Raw genomic sequence first — 21127 nt, 5'->3', positions numbered from 1 at the left:
CCTGATAGTGACTAATAAAATTGTCTGTATTTCTAGTTTGTGAGATTGATATGACACGGTTCCTTATTTGTTAGTGAACTGGTTCTAGGCGATCTTGTCTACCTGAAGAGGTAACAATGTGGAGGCCATGAGATTCTTAAGTTGAGAAGTGTTTCACAAGTATGCGTTTGGGGATGAATCTCAGGGCTGTTAAAACACTTCACCTGTGTCTCTGATTGGTTTCGTGGATGAATAACAAGAAACTGAAGCGAATAACATTTTATCCACTGGAATTTGGCCAACTAATTACTCAAAGCCAAAGCTTGGTACAGCCCTACAGAAGATACGACGAATTGTGTAGTGAAATTTGAAGTACAAGTCTCGATTCTATATAGTCCCATTTAAACTTGCAAATGAAGATGTAAAACGTTTCAAGTGATGTTAACAGTAGTATACGAAGGTGAAAACGTAGAGAACTATTTGTATGCACATGGCATCTTGTGATGTCTGGTACATGCTCCTTTGATTTCTTTTTTACATTATGATTTTTGTGGGTTAATGTTAATGTGACACATTGGTATTGTGGATTCAGTTTAATACAATGTTTTGTTATTAGCTGCAAGAGAGTTGAGTTAGATAGTTTCCAAGGAATATTGTGGCTTCAAATGGAATTTAAGTCATGTTATTGGATCCTCTTTCTAATCCTCCTATCTGCAGGCGGAGCCGATAGTATTCACTTTGGCACTGTTGCTTTCAATGTTTCACTTTTCTAAATCGTTTTCCTCATGATTTCCATCGACTGTTATCCCCATATCCTTATTCCTCTGCAATGTTTTCTTTGTGATATTTCCCACTGTCAGTTCTCCAGCTGTACTCCATTGTTCCAGTGTCTCGCTTGCTATAGTTGAATATCTCTCATGAAAAGGAAGTAGCAACTATAAACAATGTGTGGCTAATTCTTTGAATAGTGCCTTTTTTGATTTGTGCAAACTTGTGAAGTAGCCAGTGACTTATTTCATTTGAAAACATTAATAATAATAAATATATGGGTAACCTGGAGGATATGTGTGCATGCTAGTATGTACAGCCGTGTTGGTGGGGGTGTTACTAGCATGTAATGCTGTTATACTATGTATAGCGAGTTTCGATTTGCAGGGGTCTGTAACCTTGGCCTTTGGACATAAACAGATAGAAATGGTCTTCATCCCAGGGATCCTTCTTTAGTTAGCACAATAGATGGTTGTGACAGCTGAGCAGATCAATCTCCCGTACCAAGGGTGAATTGATTACCCTTTCATGTGCCCTTTATGTGATACCTACTGGCTAAGTAATCTGTCAGTTTGACATCGCCGCCTTGGCTTCTTCCATTTCACTGTCATTATCTAATGCCTGCTGCCTTTTTCCACAAAATCTAGCTCCACTGAAAGTTATGGATCTTGGCCTCTTTGGTGCACTAGTTTCCAAAGTGGAAAAAACATAAGGTTTAGTCTGGTGTGCTAACAGTAATGATATCTGTGGTGGTGAATTCATGACCTGTAATGGCATGGAAGCCTGATGTGGAGGTTCTTTTTTTGGATGCAATTGTAGCTAAACAGCTGGTGTATTGATGTCCACTGCCACACATTATATGTTGACTTATATTGTACAATTCTTGATTAAAACATCTTGTCTTTTCTTTAGATTATCAAAAGGTGTGGTACGCAGATCATAACTACACTAGAAGCCTGCATTGCATGCTTCTCCTTTTTCTTTTTAAATGTTCAGACTGCCAAGCCAATCATCAAGCTTGGAAGAATGTCTCTAATTGCCTGTTGATGACATGCCTACCTATCCCAAGATGGCATGTGTACGGTACATTTCCAATGTGTAGGTGAGCCTTCCTCATTTCATCCTCCAAGAGCTCTAATAGTGTTAGAGCTCTTACTGTAGGTCTCTGTGTTGGGTTATGTGACTATCATAATCATAAGATGACCTTGTGATTAGCTTGTGACCAATAACATTGGTGTAGATCTCCAGTGTCCAAATTAATGCTTCATTAACCTCTTCATATAATTATATGAAATGGTTAATACATTCATAGTTTCTTAATAAACGTAGAAATTACCTCTTTTCATAGTATATTTGGTGGCCTACTAAAAGGGTTTTAAAACATTCTTGTAAAGTATTTTCTTAAGGATAATAGTAACACAGAGTAAAATCTCAGCTGAAATGTTTCACAACAATGAACTAGATATCTTAAACATCTGGCAATTAAAATATCTCAGCAAATAATTGTAAGAAAAAAACTTAATGGAAGAACATGTGTCTTTTTGAGCAGAACTGACTGCAAAGAATGTGGGAAGATGTTGCTCACTAATGTAGATTTCTTTTGAATTTCAAGCAGAATTTGCATGTCTGCTGTAGAAGACTTTGGTAATGTTGCTGCTGTTGAAAAGTGGAATGAGCTCCTTTCCTTACTACTGTCCAGCCGTTTTATTTCATTGTCATCATATTCCTGGCATTACACTTACTGTTTTGGGGATTTTAGCAGCTGTTCTCTCACTGCTGTGTGGTGTTGTGTTCTTAGATATGTCTCCATGGAAGATATTCCACATGAATAAGAACCTTCTTTTCTATGACTTCAATGACAATCTCCTAACTTACAGATAGCAATCTGTGCTTGAGCTTTCAGAAGTCCTTCATGGGTTATTAAAGATTCTGTTAACAGGATTTAAGATCTGGTGCTTGTTGGTTCCACAGCTCTTGTTGTAGTGCCTGCCACTACTTCCCCCATCCTCTACCTTCAAGATATCCTCACTCATATTTTCCAGTGTTCTCAAAGTAAAAGGCAAATTATCAGGCAAGTTACTCCAAACTGTAGAGGCAAATGTGAGAAAAAGGGCATGGACTACATAGACATTTATAGGTGGAACACCTCTACCAAATGATATTTGCCAGTATATATATAACAAATATTTCTCTGTATCTATGATGGATACACAGATCCAGTGAGGATCTTCACATCCTGCAAAGTTACAAGGGTGATATTTCACTTTTCAATGTGATGAATCTTGCAAATGGAAATTATGGTCGATGAGTACTTCCGAAGATATCATCAGGTCTGTAGTAGTTTCACAAAAACGACTGTGTTCTTTGCACTTTATCCACAGATCTGGATCTGGAACCCTGGACCTGATCCTGGATATGGAAAAGGGCTAACACTGCGTCACAATTGGAAGACGTTTAACAATGCATGTTGCTAAATGATTATATGAGTATTATGTAACTCTTGCTTTCAGAACTTCAGTAAGGATAGATGTGTTGTTCACCATATTGTGATTTGTGGACCGTGGAGTAGATTCCAGTGTGGCGGTGCAGGAGGTGGTGGTTGTGGTGGAGGTAGAAAGTGAAGAGATGCTGGGGCCATAGAGAGGGAGACACGGCACTGACTAGATTGGTTGTTTGCAAAGAATGTGATCTTATCAGCCCAGGCCACTTGGGGGCATGCGCATATGGGGCATTCTCAAAGATAAGGCACATCACAATGCAGCACAAAAAGGGTTGGTGGCACTATTTAAATGAGTAAAGGAGAGAACAACAACCTGTTACAGCTACGGGGAGCACAGAGGACAACACACCAGCAGAGGTACATGTCAGCGGTGGTGCTCCTCCAAGTGCCTTGCTCTTGCTGGCATTCTCAAAGAGGGCTCATGTCCTGAAAAATAAAATGACATCCTGTCATAAGTTAGAATCCTTAATTTCCGTTCTTGAACATCAAGACTTGGTTTGTCTGCGTCCCCTTAAGTTTTTCAAATGTATTTAGTTTCATTTTGGAGTTTTATGCCTTATTTTCTTAATGTTCTTTGCCCCTTTTTTCGTTTTTTTTGTGCAAAAAACAAAAGACACTTCTAAAATATAATATTTGATTATATAAAATTCATGCTGTCATTCTTTAGTAAAAGAACTTGTTTGTTTCAATACAACGCAAGACAAGTTTAATGATGTTTACTTGGAATATGTTCATAGTTTTTCAATAGTGCACATTACCAACGTGTTGGGGGCATCATTGTGTATGAGGTCTGCGCCAGTTAACCAGGAACACGATTTTAGTTTTTGCTTACCTTTTTTTGCTGTGTAACTGTTAATGTATATCACTCAAAAGCCGTTGAGATTCAGTGAGAATAACTTTGTGAAAGGACATCATGGTTATGTTAAATGTTAAATGTTAAAGGTATTTGTACCGCGCACCGTCACCAACGGAATTGGTCCCCAGGCAGATCTGTAAACGATAAAGGTGGGATGGGTTAGTGAGGTGAAGAAGGGAGTAGGATAGTGAGAGGAGTGGTGTTCCGTTGGCAGCATTAACTCGGTATACACCAGGTGCTGAGCTTTGGTGTGGGTATCGGATCGGAGTCAGTCCGCGTGTGCTGTTGTTCCTGCTTGTGTGTTGTTGCAGTGTTGTGAAGTGCGTGCGGCTTGTTGTGCGAGAGATGGTTGTGTGAGTTTTTGAGTGAGATAAGTGTGCAGAGTTTGAGCTTATATTGGTTAGTGGGTTACCTGACCTTTACCATGCTAACATTCACAGCTCTGTCCGAGTGCGTCACCAACAAATATGTTGCAGTAATTTGTTGAAATAAATCACCTTCTAAGAACTGTTACTTAGTAAAGTAACATTGTGAAGAGCCTTCTGTTATACAAGCATTTGAAAGTTGGTGAGACATCTGCAGTTGAAGGGACGTTATGGTTAAGCTTACGATCTAAAAAGCACACAAGTTCAATGAAAACTCTTTGTTAACGGAATGCTGTCATTACACCACAAAATAGAAGAGAAGAAATAGAAATTCAGCAGTTATTCTGCGCTAGAATCTGTGGCCCTTGCATGCAATGCTCAGACTGGTACATATGACATCACAAATGACATTACATCCAACTCTTTTCTCCTCTCACTTGACGCACACCCTTGCCTCAGTCTCTGGAAATGGTACTTGTTTTCAGGTGAGGCTTCAGTCTCCATCACACCTATGTCAGACTGTCAGTGTTCTGCCACATGAGCATCAGTCACAACATAGGGAAAACCTATCTATCTATCTATCTATCTATCTATCTATCTATCTATCTATCTATCTATCTATCTATCTATCTATCTATCTATATTCTTTTCTCTTCAATTCTTTTAATCTTCTTCTCTCTTGTGGCTTTCACACCCGCTGTGGAGGCATGGCCTTTAAAAGCCCCAAGCCGAGGTAGGCCCAAGCGAAACAGTGGGGGCCGTTAAGGCCACGTCTGTCCCTGACAGCAGGTTTGAAAGCCATTTGCAGCTGGGGTATGAATGGTTTCTTTTTTATTCCTCAGTGGATTGGCTGCGCAAGCGACGCAATCTCCGGAGGGAAAAAAATAAATAAATAACTAGATGCACGCCTCCATACGGAAAAGGGACTAAGCCAATTTTCCATTTCTATATGTTAGGCAAGATTGTATGTAGTAACCCTGAGGGAGACTACACCAGCCTTGTCCTGTTGGCAATAGGTAACCCAATCTTTGGTGTAGGCCTGTACTACACAAGTTGGTAGAGTGACTGAGCAGCCAGGCTTATCTCCAGAGGGGTCAATGTGGGCTGTAGGGTAGCAACATAGACTTTCACAGTGGCAAGTATTGAAATAACTCTTATACTCCAGGTTTCTGATAAAATAAGTATTTATTAATTTTAACAGTCAGTTTTAAAAATAAGCCTTCCTCAGAAGGGAGCAATATGCAACACTTAAAATACACTTCAACAATGCACTCCTTCAGTTCAGTAAAGTATGTAGGCACCATTTTGGGAAGACACATAGATACTTCATACACCCTAAGGTGACATCAATATTTAGGACACTTTGGACATTAATATATCACCCTTCACCCTTTTCCTTGCTTCTGGGGTCCAGCACTCTATTGAAGTGGCTCAGGCTTGGTTAGTCCTGCTTTGTGGGAGTATGGAGGATCTTCATGGAGCTTGGGTCTGGCTTAAAGTCGATGCACTCTATTCTGGTGTTCCTGTCCCGTGACACTCGTTTCCTCCAGCAGCGAAGAATTACAGCCAGCAGAGAGATTGGTTCCAGTCGAGTTCGTCTTGGGGTTGAATGGTCCCACCAACCCAATGGGAGAAGTCATCCTTTCTGGGCTTCTATAGTCGATTCGAAATTCGGAGCTTCAGCACTGCAACAGGGCTTCACTGGGCAAACCAACAGTCCAGGAGGGTGCAGCAAGCTTCTCTTCCATTTTCTTCTTCGGTTCCTTCGTCCAGTGGTCGACTCTGCCTTCCTTGCAAAAGACCTCATCTTTTATGCAAGTTTCTCCCATTCATTCGCAGCCTAGCTGTCACTCACAAAGCAGGGTGGCTGTCCTCCAAGGACAGCCAGCCAGCCAATCACCTTTGGGTGCATTCCTGTAACCAAGGAGACTAAGCACAGGGAGTTTCAGGAACCTCCCTCACTTCCTGCCCTGCCACACAAGCTGGAGCCAGTGGTGGGCTTCACCAGTGAATCCCGCCAAAGACAAAATGAACAAAGGGACCAAACCTTTTTTGGCACGCAGAGTAAATCTCAAGTAGGACCTTTCCAACAAGAAATGGCAAAAAAGAAGACTGTGGTCATTTTGACAACATGGGCACTCATGGGTGCAATACTGCAGCTGCGAAGGCAGCCTGTGGTAAAAACGCACAATGCTAGGAAAAAGTAAAGCACTGCCCCCGGTCATTAATTAAAGAAAGGGTCAAATAAAAATGTTACATGAGAAGGTAGACACATGGGATACTAAGTAACCCCTCCAACACTCTATGCAAGATATTGTGTGCTGGGTCTACAAAGAGAAAAGGGTAATTAAAGTCAATTTCACTTTACTACTCTTGGAAACAGTAGCTTATCCAAGAGAAGGTGTTTAAACCTTATCAGAAATCCAAAGGATTTCTCTTTGACACTGCACTGAGGGTGCTGTCTGTCACAATGTAAATAGATGATGCCTATGGAGTTTGTCAGACTCCAAAACCAAAAGAAACACAAGGTTCACATCAAATAAAAATACATGTGAGAGTGGGAAAAGGGTCTAACTCTCTCCAGGATGAACATAAAAAGTCCTAAAGTCCAGCAAAAGAGCTGAGGGTCTCTAAGGTAGAAGAAAATTAACACATAATTGAGAATTCTCCCTAACACTATAGCAGTGGCCAGGAGCAGGAGGAGTGCTCGGACCTGAGCACAATGATTCGGTCCAGCAGGTAAGTGGAGAGAGATGGAGGGGCTGGGGAATGGGGTTTGGTTTGTTTTGGGGGGACTGAGGCAACAGTGAGAGGCTCCCTGTTGCCACCCCACATTCGAAAGAAAGAAAAGACGGTGCCTCGGGTGTCTGGAAACAGCAGGCGGAGAATGTGTATTCTCATCTGTTGTTCCAGCCACCTGATTGGCTAAGCGCCCTTCCCCGGGTGCGAATTCTCTTTTTCTCACAGACCTCCTCAGTGATTTTCTCTTTGCCAAATGATTTAATCAACCAAACATAGTTTGGACACCACAATATACAAGGAACAGCCACATCAGACTAATCACAATTGGTTGATGATGAAATGAAAATTACCTTGAAATAGTGAGAACAGGAAAAGCTTGGGTGTGTAGACCATGATTGTTTACGAGAGATGCAACAGTTAAAGACAGCTCTGACACTTGTAGACTTCCTTTTTTCCTGAGGAAGACTTTATTGTAAAGGTCTGTAACTTTGGAGCAATGACCTGCAATGACCAAATGGACACAATTACCAATAATACATAGCATAAATTGCAGAGTTTACTCTACTGCCTGCATACCACCGATCATGAGACTAGAACACTTCCCACGTAAAAGGTGCACACATTATGAATGATTTCGGAGCGATGACCAAGCACTTTAATGCAGGTACTTGGTCAATTCAGGTTTTATAGAAATAGAGAAATGTGACAGGTTTTCTGCAGTGTCTTATGCTGTTAAATACAGTATAGTATGTATTATGTGTTATCAATGAAGCTAAAAATGTGCACAATGCATCACACCTGTTATGATACTTAACGATTTGAACTATAGTCTACCAGTTGGACACCACTGTGCTAACAGCCAACAAATACTGTTTTGAAGTTTGATTTTGCTTGTATGATAATTTATTTAGAAAAATGAAGTTATTTTATTTAACTAAAACTTGCAGTTTACTTTCACTTTCACTTTCATAGAAGCCAAAGACAACCATGTGAAAAATATATTTGCCCAATCTTTAAGATCAAAATTCTGACCCTAAATTGACTTGCTGTTTGAAAAATCTGATTGTGTTAATTTGCTTTATTCAGCAAGTATATACGTTAATTCATAAGTATACAACAATATAAATCCAGTGCGAGTCAAGGGTGGTCTTCTTTCTAAAATCACTGTTTCACTGTGCTGTGTGCCACGAGTGTGCTGACCTCTTCATTTCCTTCTATTCCATTGTGCCAGCATGAGGAGAACACCTACAAGCCAGCGAGCGACACAGGTTTGGGCTGAAGCCTAGAGGACTAGAAGACTCAAAGTCCCATAATCACCAGCATGCTGGCTCTCTCGCGCTTTAAGCAATCAAGGACTTTTGAACTGCGAGGCTCGGCCCACAGGAAGCACAACATTAATATATAGAACCGGCACTCTTGCAGCGTAAAGCCTGTGTGAGTCAAGGGCGGTCTTCTTTCTAAAATCATTGTTTCACTGTTTGCTGCTTTGCCGTGTGCCATGACCCGACTACAAACTACTAAATTCAGTCATACGAAATTAGAAGACGGCGTAACTAAGTGCAGCCCCTCTAAGATCTAAAGAGGGTGCGTACCGGTACCAGGAGCCCAGGTGGTGGACTAGGACCAAAGACGAGAGGAAAGTCAGCGGCGTTCAGACAAGGTAAAGAGCAACCCAATACTAACTTTCTCCAGTAATTACAAATACTTACGATAATTATGAAAGAATTTCAAGGGCTGTGTTATCACCCTCTATGAAATATGTAAAGAAACTTTAACCCATGAAAATCTGCTCCAACCTCATGGAGATGGTATGGAACCGCAATCACCAATAACTACGCTGCTAAACACAAACAACACGACTGACTTAAAATCACCCACTCTAAACAAGCACTTGTCCCCTGAAAACATAGCCTCGGAAGAAGAGGTGCCGGAGGACACTTATATGCTGAGGAAAAGGGTGGAGGGCCCCTGACCTCGCCTGATAGTCCACTGCCAGCCTCTTCCTCCTCGCCCATCTCCCAAAAAAACATACAACCAACGGGTCATGGAGGAGCATTGCCAGTAGCTAAACCACTCTCAGAGGTTGGGGGGGGCTTATTTACCTTTGGAACAGATACTCAGTTCAAACAGAAACCTCCACGCTACAACTCAACTGCTAAAAGTTGGAATTCGTTGGGTCTTACATCGACCCTAGGTTCCTACCCAGACATTTTCAGTACTAGTCGAATTTCTGAGAAATGGGGCTGACCCCAAGCCTTGAGAGAACCTATGGAAGCCCTACACAGGGACACTACTTTAAAAATCAGGCTGGACAGAAAGGGCTTACTGTCCAATGAAATTCCCTCAGAAAATGGGCTAAAGCAGGGCTGTCGCTTGGCCTCAGCAGTCTTTTGTTTTTCATATCAGACATGGCTGAAGCCTTCAGAAAAACCAGATCCTTTCCACCAAAAATTGCCGGCCATTCTGTGGGACGCCTGCTATTCGCTGATAATTTGTTACTGCTTCACCAGATGGAAATTGGGCTGCAGAGACAACTGATGGACTTGTCTCACTACATCTACAAAAATGCCCTAAAGATAAACGCCAAAAAATCTAAAATTCTGATTCTGGGAGATAATGGCAGGGCTAGGAAGCAGAAGAAATGGACCTGGAAATTAAACAGAAAACAAATACCAGTTATCGCATCAATGGTGTACCTGGGGACAACCTTAAACAACAGCTCGAGTGATGATCCAGGTATTGCCCATTTGAGAAGCAAAGCCAAAAACTTGGCATCTCAAGCTCTGCTTATCAAAAGGCACTACTGTAAATTTTCCATGGTACCAATTTTGGATTTCTATAAACTGAAAGTTGTGCCAATACTTACCTATGCTGCAGAAGCCAATCTCTTTATGGATCCCAAAGGAAACCCTTTTTGGAAGAGGGTTCTGTCGTTGCTGAATTCAATACCTATTGAATGGGTTCGGAGGGAATTGGGTTTGACCTCCTTATACTCCCGGATGGAATGGAAATCTCTATCTTTCATGAGTAAATGCCTTCAACTACCAGGAGTTAGTGGGTTTTCTATTATCAAGGAGGCCATGGAAGGAAATCAGGTTGTAATCCTAAATGTCTGGCACGAGTCTTGTTCCTCTATATTGTCCAACATCGCCCTCTCGGGAAAAACACTCATTGAAAATCCAATGAGGGTGAAGTACAAACTACTGGACTTGGACTGGATTCGGACCGAGCAGAAAGTGAAATCTTACAAATTGTTTGTAGATGAACCTGAGGAACACTACAGAAGAGGATCAGTTTTGTCCTACTTTGCCAGATTTCCCTCACGGTCGGATCGGCAAAACTTTCTAAGACTCCGTTTGAACCTCTACTCAACATGGGAGGTCACAGAAAGGAGATCAAAGGCCCAGGAAGAGAGAACTTTAAACTGCCGGATTTGCAGCAAAAGTACTGAGACTTTGCAGCATCTAGTACTAGTGTGTGAGCCCTTAAATCCTACAAGAGACAAACTCCTGGGGAGATTCCTTGATGAATCAACAACGAAATTGCAGGATGACTGGTGGGCTTGCATAAGATGAAGTGGTTGGCTTTCTCTGTCATTAGCCGTACTACAGTTCGTGAAGATAATCTACCATGGAGGATATTAAAAACATAACTGTCGGATGAAATCAAATTTTTTTAAGACTGGGCCTTTAAGGAGGAAAAGGGTTTCTATGTTTTTTTCTTTTTCTGGAAGTTGCATATGTATGTATTCGTATATTTTTGGATCTAAGGTTTAATAAAAACCAAGTGATGTGTAAATAAAATTAAAATAAAAGAAAGTATACAACAATCAACATGACATTTGTAGGCCAACACGTGTTTCACACTCAGTGGAAATTAGCACCCTGGGTGGGTGAGCCAAGCCAGCCAATCATGTTGCTCGGATTGAGTGCTGAATCCCATGGTCCAAGGCCATGTTCTGAGCAACCAGAAGGCTGCTCTTACCCCCTTCCCCACAATCTTCCCACCACCCTCCACTTCCCTCTGGTCTCTGTCCTTCCCTCTGCACCCCTGACCCCAATTACCTAATTCCTTTGGTGGTGGTGCTGCCACAACAGCTCCAGTTACATTCTCCTGGGCCACAGTGGAAATGGAAGATGGGCTACACATGGAGCCCTGCATTCCATCTCCATGGCGACCATCTTAAGTAAGAATTTTGTTTGATTGAACCGGATGCTGCAAGCATGTCCTGTTCATTCAAACAAACATAAATGTCTGTCAGCACCCCAGATTTTCTCACTGAAAACCTAGGCTGCTAATAGAAATAACGCCTGATCCAGTGGACCAGATCAGGTGGTAACAGCCCGCAATCCAATTTATAGCCCCAAGCGCAGCAAGGACCTTAACAATGGGCCCTATTGCAGGACCAGGGGTTATTGATATGTTCCCACTAAACGTGCTGTCTCAGGGCCTAAAAATGCAAAACCTTTTCACTGGACATAACTGTGTATTATGTTAAAATGATATCAACCTAAAGATAATTACTTTCTGATTAATAGTACCCTGAATGAACAATTAATTGGAGTTGGCCTGGTTGCAACATTTGCACCTCCATTAGCTTACCTTTTCATGGGTCAAGTCCTACAGACACATGCATTGAAAATATTAACAACAATATCATTATTTGGAGGATATTTATAGATAATGCTGTAATAGTTTGTATTGGAAATTAACATAGTCTATTGGAATATTGGGCATGTCTAAACAGCAATGATTTGGAATAAAATGTACGATCAAATATAGTAAACTCATGTAACATATTTGGATTTACAAATGTTCGTAAATCATGGAAAGTTGGAAACCAGATTTGAAAGAAAAATGACTAATTTGAACACCATGCTGTGTTATAGTAATTATAATCAACACAATGTAATTAGCAATTTCCCATTTAGGGAATTTATTAGAGTAAACATGAATTGAATTCTTGATGAGGATTTTGAAAAAGAAACTGATGTTATCAACGACAGATTTTTTGAAAGATGATACAAAGGGGTGATGTTAAGTAAGACCTGTCACCAAGTAAGAAGAAGAAGTAATATTGAATTCTTATCTCCTAAACCTACAAAGGAAAGAACATATTTCGAAATAATGAGGTTTAATACTAGATAAAATGTACATACTAAAATCATTTAGAAATGGCTGAAAAAACACTTGCAGGATTGCACTCTTATATAGACATCAGAGAATTCTTAGGTAGTAATCTCAATATAGTCTGTAAAAGGCACAAACATTCAGGTTTAGGATATCACCCTATCATCTAAATTCTGAACATACTGAATATTGGTAAACGAAGGTGTCTCAATACAAAAGGAGTAGCACATGTTATAAATGAAAATGTACCCTTAAGGTTGTGAGTGTGTGTCATGACTTGTGTGGTCTCCCTAAAAGGATTACACACTGTATCAATTGTAATAGTGTTTATGTTATGTACATCATTGTGTGCATTTTTAAAAAGATATTACATATATAGACATAACATAAAAAGACTGACAATTGACTGTGTAATTTATATGTGAAAAATCTATGTGTTTGTGGCAAAATGCGTGTTACTTGTCTTTCTTTTCTACCCTTGGCACAGTGGAAGAAGTATGGCAGACTCGTGAAAGTGAAGGTAGGGTTATCCAAGCATGTTCGCTGCTGAGCCTAAGTGTCAGAGGGCGCAAGGAATGCGTTTTTCCTCAACTTCTGCTTTACGAGTGGGACCTTTACTGTTCCCGGGATTTCCGCTGTACTAATTCATCTGTTTTGCGAGTACACTGTAACTGAAGGCATATTCGCCGATCCCATTAATCTTTGGTTGGACTCACGTGAGGTCAGAGGCCCGTTATTTGGAATGTCTGCCAAGGAAGAAAAAGAAGCAGTTTGTAAGGAACAGGCTAACAGTTCATTTTCTGAAAAACAAACATCTAGAAAAGAAAACACCCAGTAACCAGCACAGGTGACAAGGTCGAAAAGAGAAATGAATTGATTTATTGAGAGAACTGGAGAGATACCAGAAAAAGGAAGTAAGCAAGTGGTACGAGGAGCACATCTTGCACAATTATGTTGATGTGGGATGCATCCAGTGGGGTCTAAGGATATTAGTCGCTCCATCTTTTGATGAACAAGATCCTAAAATGTTCGAAGAATGGGGAGATGCAATGAATTTTTGATCCAATTTCTTTTTAATTATACATCTTAAATATGCTAAAATAGATTGTGAGAAGATTCTTAACAAAATAGAGGAAATATAACCTAAAATAGAGGCTCTACCATAAAGTGAAGAAGGGATGACTTTATGAAAAAATAAACAAAGAAAACTGTGTGCTCTTCTCAGAGATAAGGAGGATTTTGAGACTGAGATAGTTTATAAATTTGTGCAGAGATTTGATAATTTGCACAAACAACCTATTAACGACATTGCTACCAATGAGGGCACTTTGGTGTTAGATGGCAAGTTATATTCAACATCAGAATCGTATGCCTCTACAAGTGAAAATGAAGAGGGAGCAGTGAAGTTACATTTTTTAGATGAAATGCATCTGCTATGCAGAGGCAGCAGAACAAACAAAACAACAAGCAGAAGAGGAATCATCAGAGGTGGAGCAAGAAAAAAGCAGAAGAGGGAGAGGGCAGGTTTAAAATCAACAGCAGTCTAGAGCAATCGTCACGTTATGGGAGACAGAGTGGTTGGAGTTTGTTGATATTCTTAACAACAATACACTTAATCTCTAATCCACAGAGTCCCACAGCCACGAAGAAGTCAACATTTATGATGTGCTAGTTAAACATCATCAAGGCAAGGGTGAGACCAATCTACATAGAAAACCCACAGGATCAAATGCACCCTTACATGCTTCTAGTACTCATCCCAAAAGTCTCATTTGGAGTATTTTGTATGGTGATTTTTTAAGATTATCTAGAATTTGATCTACTATGGATTTTTTTGACAAACAAAGCAACATGACTGCTAGGGGCTTTTTAGATCAAGCATATCTGAAAAAAGTGATTGAGCAGGCATACTTGAAATTTCAAGAAATGAAAATAGAGTGACTCATTTCCACTAATAATAAAATCGCAGTCAAAGAGACGCAGTCTGATGAGTCACGGTTCATCATCACTTTTGATGGTTGCTCTAAAAGTACTGGAAGAATCATGAGAAGGAAATTAATTTTATTTCGACAATATGTCCAATAACACAATTGCACGTCAATACATAAAATTATCATGGAAGAATTATGAGTCGACACTAGCATGTGTTAAGACTTGAACACAATCTAGTGAAAGTCCTGTCTAATAACCACAGAATAACCAACAGGCGGTTGACTTCTTGTAAAGATTGACTTGTTTCTGTTTTTTCACAGAAAGAACATATGCAATCTGGAGCACAGTGGATGGAGGTTTCCAGTCAGGGTTTCCATAAGTGTATGAAATGCAAAGCCTGGCAGTTTGAAACTTAACTGCACTACATATGAACATCCGGTGTTGAAAATTCATATTAATATCAAGGATAACATGAGATGCAATACTGAGTATGTAGTCTAGTTATTGATGTGTGCTTGCAAAAAGTGGGATGTTGGCAGCACAATGTGTAGAAGGAAGTTATGCATATTACAAGACTTTTGTGCTATAAAGAATAATGATCAATCTTACCCCAAGGCTAAGTAGTTCAAGGAAAGACAAAATAGTTATCTGACTGGTGGTTTCAAGTTTTTCAAGTTTTATGAATATTCCAAAGTATCCGAGAGGGGGTAATCGAGAATTGCTATTAAACAATCCATAGACAAGAACTATATTAGATTTTGAAACACAGTTTCCCAATGGATACAATATAGATGAGGAATTATTCACGTTTTTGTTTTGCTGCAAATCTAGTTGGTCCTATAGATTTAAGAATCAACCCTTTCATAAGCACTATATATATATATATATATATATATATATATATATATATACATATAATAGTTATCATTGTTGATTGATTCTTTCTCTTGTGGTTACATTTTTTATGGTTTGTGAGATTTTTCCTTTTTATACACTTAATTCTCATCTCCTTTGTTATCTTTCCTCTTCCCTCCTGTTTCTTTGCCCCCTTCGTTTTTGTATTTTGTGGCATTCTCTTATGTTTTCTTTATATTTTTTCACTAGATTTCTTTGCTGATTTTTATCGAGATATATAGATTTGTATGCATTCACAGAGAATATATTTTGTGATGGGTTTCATATGTTATGTTATGTTTTAAGAACATTGTTATTGTGGGGATGTCTGTATGTTAGGTCTACTTGTCAGCGCCGCATGGTTCTAGCTCGACTGATTTACAATGTCGATGGTCCGATGGTCATAAGCAAGAGACACTTTATATATTATGAATTTCCATTGTCGCTCTTCATCTCAGGTAAAACACTATGCACTTTTACAACATGGGTCATTGTGACCATCATAACGTAATACATATTAACATTGTTTTGGTTGTTGCAGAGAAATCAGATCCCTTTTTCTGCATATTCTACAACTTAACAGATATTTTAATGTTTAATGTCTGGATGAAGTTTACAGCACTACTCCCTTTATCTAAATGATTTGCAACTTTGGTAATTTTCATAATGATGTTCATATTTAAGTGTTATTGATTTGAAATCTATGCACTAGGATTGCCTGTATGTGTGATTTTGGGGAGAATGAGAGTTCCTGTATATGTAATGTATACTTCATTATGAGGAATTCTAAGGTTAATCACTACGCACTTTAGTTTGGAAATCCTTTTACTAGAGATAGTTGAATTTTTAAGAAACTCAATTTGCAACTTTGCACATGTATACTGTTGTTTAATCTCTGTTTTGCATCATTATGCACTTTAAGACCAGGGTTGTATTGACCTTACATGAATTATTTTTTATTAACATTAAGAATTTACTACATATGCAACATCCTTTGTTTTAAATTGTGTGTTGCCGATTTGCTCTGTTTTCTGTTTACATTAGTAACAACAACATTTAAATATCTGCTGCCTCAAGAAGTAGATGCGTGGTGTGGTGGAAAAGGTTCCGTGACTTATCCATTTAAATATTCCGAACATACTTTTGCTATTCTCCTTTTTTGTCAAAAGTGATTTTTCATGAAAACACTGAAACAAATGGGCTATCTAACACTGGTCCAATGGGCGAAAGGTTTTCTATGTAGAGAGCTTAAGGGGAAGTTCACTCAAAATGTGTATTGTCATGATCGTTCGGGCATGTATTTTTAAGTATACTGTAATAATCTTTAAAATGTTCCTATGCATCTTGCCTTAGTTTTCCTCACTTTTACACATGCGAAAACAATGGCTTGGGTGGAGCCATCTTGTGCAATCTTATGAGTTGATGCATTGCCCAAAGTTCAAGTGCCCTCATGGCAAGAATACAAATCCTCAAACTGACATCACGAGATGCTTATGGCCCTTTTCACAACGCCAATGCACATCTCGAGTCAACGTTGTCTGTGCGCAAGCTATTGACGTGTACATGTTTACAGAAAGTTACTTTTCTTCTGTGGGCAAATATGCCATCAAATTTACGATGCATTTTCAAGTAATGTGGTACACTTATCTGGTTCATTCAATGAAAATATTTATGTTTCCCTTTCACATGTGGTACAGGTGGGTGGCCTACTGTTCGTTTACATGGTGGCTTCATGGATTCCGCTTTTGAAAAGTAATACCCGCCTGTGTCATTCGAGTCATTTGTGCCAAATTCCCCAGTGACAGCAAACAGTACAGGGGATTTTCACACATTGTGCTGTAACCTCAAGTATACAGTTTATAGTTTGCTTGTGCCATCAACATCACCAAAGTAAATAAAATACAAATGAGCATATACGAATAGTTGTTTTGAATTGTTTTGTGTGTCAAGAACATGCCCAATCATCTATGAGGGTCATGAAAGAATGGTTGGTGCCCTTTTGCGCTCACCTCGTCCCCATCCATCCCCCCTCCAGTATCCCCCCTCCATTAGTGGGTGGATGGGAACACTCAAGGTGCCAAACAACATGTACAACTCAAAGGGATCCTCCAGACTCTCCTCTTCAAGACCCTTGCCCAGCAATTAACATAAGTTTGTGTCCCTTCAGCAGTGTTCTGGGCCATTTGCTCTCGCCTCATGCCCATCCATCCCCCCTCCAGTGTCAATGGCAGTTTGCATCTATCGCTGTGCGCTCCTAAGGGGGCTGGGTGGGTGGGAACACTCAAGGTACCAAACACCATGTACACTTTAAAGGGATCTTCCACACAGGGACCATTGTTCACATGGCCTCCCCAGACCCAGGGTCTCCAGACTCCCCTCTTCAATACCCCATCCCAGCAATCAACATATGTGTGTGTCCCTTCAGCAGTGTTCTGGGAAATGTGCGCTCCCCTCATGCCCATCCATCCACCCTCCAGTATTAATGGCAGTTTGCACCTGTGGCCGTGAGCTCCCAAGGAGGCTGGGTGGGTGGGGACACTCAAGTTGGCAAACACCATGTACACTTCGAAGGAATATACCGCACAGGCATCATTCTTCACATGGCCTCCCCAGACCCAGTGTCTCCAGACTCCCCTCTACAAGACACTGTCCCTGCAATCAACATAGGTTTGTGTCCCTTCAGCAGTATTCCGGGCCTTTTGCGCTCGACTCATGCTCATCCATCCCCCCTCCAGTATCAGTGGTAGTTCATACCTATGACCATTCACTTCCAAGGGGGCTGGGTGGGTGGGAACATTCAAGTTTCCAAACACCCTGTACAATTCAAAGGAATCTTCCACACAGGGGCCATTGTTCAAATGGCCTCTCCAGACCCAGTGTCTCCAGGCTCCCCTCTTCAAAAACCCGTCCCTGCAATAAACATAAGTTTGTTTCCCTTCAGCACTGTTTTCACCTGCGGCCATGTGCTTGCAAGTGGGCTGTGAAGATGGGAGCTCTCAAGGTGCCAAACACCATGTACAGTTCAAAGGGATCTTACGCACCATGACGATTCTTTAAATGTCCACCCCAGACCCGGTGTCTCCAGACTTCTCTCTTCAAGTCCATCCTTCGACGTACCTCGCTCCCTGCCCAATATCGATGGCAGTTCGCACCTAATACCATGCGCTTGCAAGGGAGCTGGGTGGGTGTGGATGCTCAAGGTGCCACAAGCTGTTGAACAGCTAGCCTCTGTGTGGCATTGGAAATCTACATTATGTATCAAACAAAATTATACATACTCTGATTTGTATTTGTGTTGGCAATACAAGTGAGTGACTTTTAATAAACATAACAATAATAAACCAAAAATGATTACTGTGTTTATTTCACAAATCAACAGGTGTGCAGCATTATCATAGTTGTTTACTGTTGGGGCACATGGACCGGGAAACAGGAACTGGCCCTCCTTAGCTCAGTGAGTGCCCCCATTGTGGACTCTCAGGTCCATGTGTTGGGGACCAGCATCTTGTCTGGTGAGCACTCTTGCGCTTGCTGGCAGCTTCCTTCCAGGCCCATGCCACCAGACCTGAGTGGGTCCAGGTCCATTCAGGTTCACCCAAAAGACCCTTGCTCTCCTACAGCTCTATTCGCATTCCCCTCGTTGCTAGTATGTTTAAAATCCCTGTATGGAATAATTCCATCCCATTTAAGATAGTTGTGTTCCATTTTTGTCGACGCGCTATGGGTCAGATTGACTATGCTCCCACCAGGATGTGATTGTGTTTTTAAATGTAAGTTTGCTTCTTGTCTCTTCAGTCCACTTTCCTGTCCTATCCAAAAAGGAATGTCCCACACTACATGCAGATTTGTAGGGTTTCTCTTATCTTTAAAATATATTGCTTATGTTAGCTCTCGTCTTAAATGGATAGCTTCATTCCTCAAAGACAGGCACCAAATAACAACACTCTCCAGCTTTACCTCCCAAGCTCGACCAGTCGACACAGGAGTCCCTCAAGGAGCATGTCTATTCGCCCTTCTGTTCAACCTCTACCTGACCACCCTCCCACCAATAATTTGTTCACACAACATCCTATGTTACAACTATGCCGACGACACTCAACTAATTCTAAAATTCCTGAACTCGAAACCCAACTCCCAACCCGACCTGGCATCCTGCCTTGTAAACATAGAGCTCTGGATGACCCAAAGCCACCTCTTGTTAAACCCCTCCAAAACAGAAATCATGGTTTGCGGCAACTCCGACCTTCTTCCGCACCGACTACCCTGGCCACCCGCCATGGGCAACGCACCTACACCCTCCAAAACAGTAAAAAATCTCAGATGCACCCTAGACTCCAACCTAACACTCTTGCGCCAAGTCAACAATGTCTCAAAGTCCTGCCACTACCACCTTAAAAACCTTAGGCGCGTCTTTCCATACCTCTCATTTCCCAACAGAGACTCTGCTGTCCAATCAATCGTTATATCCAGACTGGACTACGGAAACCCCCTATACTTCGGAATCCATGCCTACCAACTGAATAAACTCCAAAGAGCACAAAACGCGGCAGCCAAAATGCTACTTGCACTCAATCCAAGAGAACACATATCCCCAGCCCTTAAAACACTGCACTGGCTTCCAGTAGCCCGTAGGGTAGCTTTCAAAACCTTATGCCTCTCCCATCGAGCACTGCATAAAACTGGACCGCAATATCTTCAAGACAAACTAATACCTTATCATCCCTCTCACACACTAAGATCTAGCTCAGCCGGCCTCCTAGTAATTCCCAAGACAAACTCAGTCAGGCAAGGCGGATCATCATTCTCTGCCCTGGCACCAACCCTCTGGAACTCACTCCCACCCCACATCCACCTAACCGAGGACATAAAGTCCTTCCGCAAACTACTGAAAACCTGGCTCTTCCCATAAAACCAATCTAGCATCATCACAATAATACCGACCCATCAAACTACATGAAGCGAGAAATGACAGCTAAATAAACTCGAATGTAAACTAGAAACACAAAACAGGCCTAAAAGAGTAAAGTAGATCGAAACAGTGAAACGGAAAATAGGAATAAATCATTGAGAAACTTGGAGATCTGAACCGATGAAAGGGACATAATGAATGAGAAGGGAATACAGTGATTGACATAAATGAAAGAGTTAGAATGGATGAAGCGTACAGAACAGACGAATACACTAAACGGAAGCGTGCAGTTAAGACTGGAGAGCAGATGAGTTGTGGAAAGCGGATGAGTTGTGGAAAGCGGATGAGGGTGGAGAGCGGATGAGGGTGGAGAGCGGATGAGTGTGGAGAGCGGATGAGGGTGGAGAGCGGATGAGTGTGGAGAGCGGATGAGTGTGGAGAGCGGATGAGTGTGGAGAGCAGATGAGTGTGGAGAGCAGATGAGTGTGGAGAGCGGATGAGTGTGGAGAACGGATGACTGTGGAGAGCGGATGGCGGAGGACTGTGGAGAGCGGATGGCGGATGAGTGTGGAGAGCGGATGGCGGATGAGTGCAGAGAGCGGTTGAGTGCGGAGAGCAGTCGAGCGTGGGGACCAGAAGAGAGCTGAGGAGCTTGGAGAAGGGACGAGTGTGGAGAGCTGATTAGTGCGAAGCGGATGATTGTGGAGAGCGAAAAAGTAAATGTGTAGCGTGGATGGGCGTATGGAACGGATGTGTATATGGAACGAATGAGTGTCGGATGCGGATGTATATATGGAGCGGACGATTGGGTGAAGCGGGTAAATGTGTAGTGCGGACGAGTGTGCCTAACAGATGAATCCATGGAGCGGACAAAAAACATAGAGCATACGAGTGTATGGAATGGATGAACAGACAGAGCAGACGAGTAGTTGACTTTTGTGGATGGACCGGACGACCATTGTGGACTGAACAAGTGACCTATCTGGAGCCGGTATCCAGACTAGACGAGTATAAACTACAAGAGTGTGCGGACTGGACAAGTGTGCGGACTG

The 21127-nt window shown here is 41.4% G+C and overlaps 1 protein-coding gene across 1 annotated transcript in view; it reads right to left on the bottom strand.

Annotated features, from left to right (window-relative positions):
• LOC138450306 (B-cell receptor CD22-like) overlaps positions 1-21127 on the bottom strand; it is a 437337-nt gene that overhangs the window by 337162 nt on the left and 79048 nt on the right. The window contains exon 2 of the mRNA XM_069604830.1: positions 7561-7711. Within this exon, the coding sequence (XP_069460931.1) occupies positions 7561-7603 (43 nt within the window). The 5' untranslated portion in view covers positions 7604-7711. The remainder of the gene's footprint in view (positions 1-7560; positions 7712-21127) is intronic.

The sequence above is a fragment of the Ambystoma mexicanum genome, chromosome 1p (assembly GCF_040938575.1).
Source record: "Ambystoma mexicanum isolate Mex_15411 chromosome 1p, UKY_AmexF1_1, whole genome shotgun sequence".
Classification (NCBI taxonomy): domain Eukaryota; kingdom Metazoa; phylum Chordata; class Amphibia; order Caudata; family Ambystomatidae; genus Ambystoma; species Ambystoma mexicanum.
Note: the sequence above shows the minus strand (reverse complement) of the source record. Positions and strands in the feature narration are given on the sequence as shown.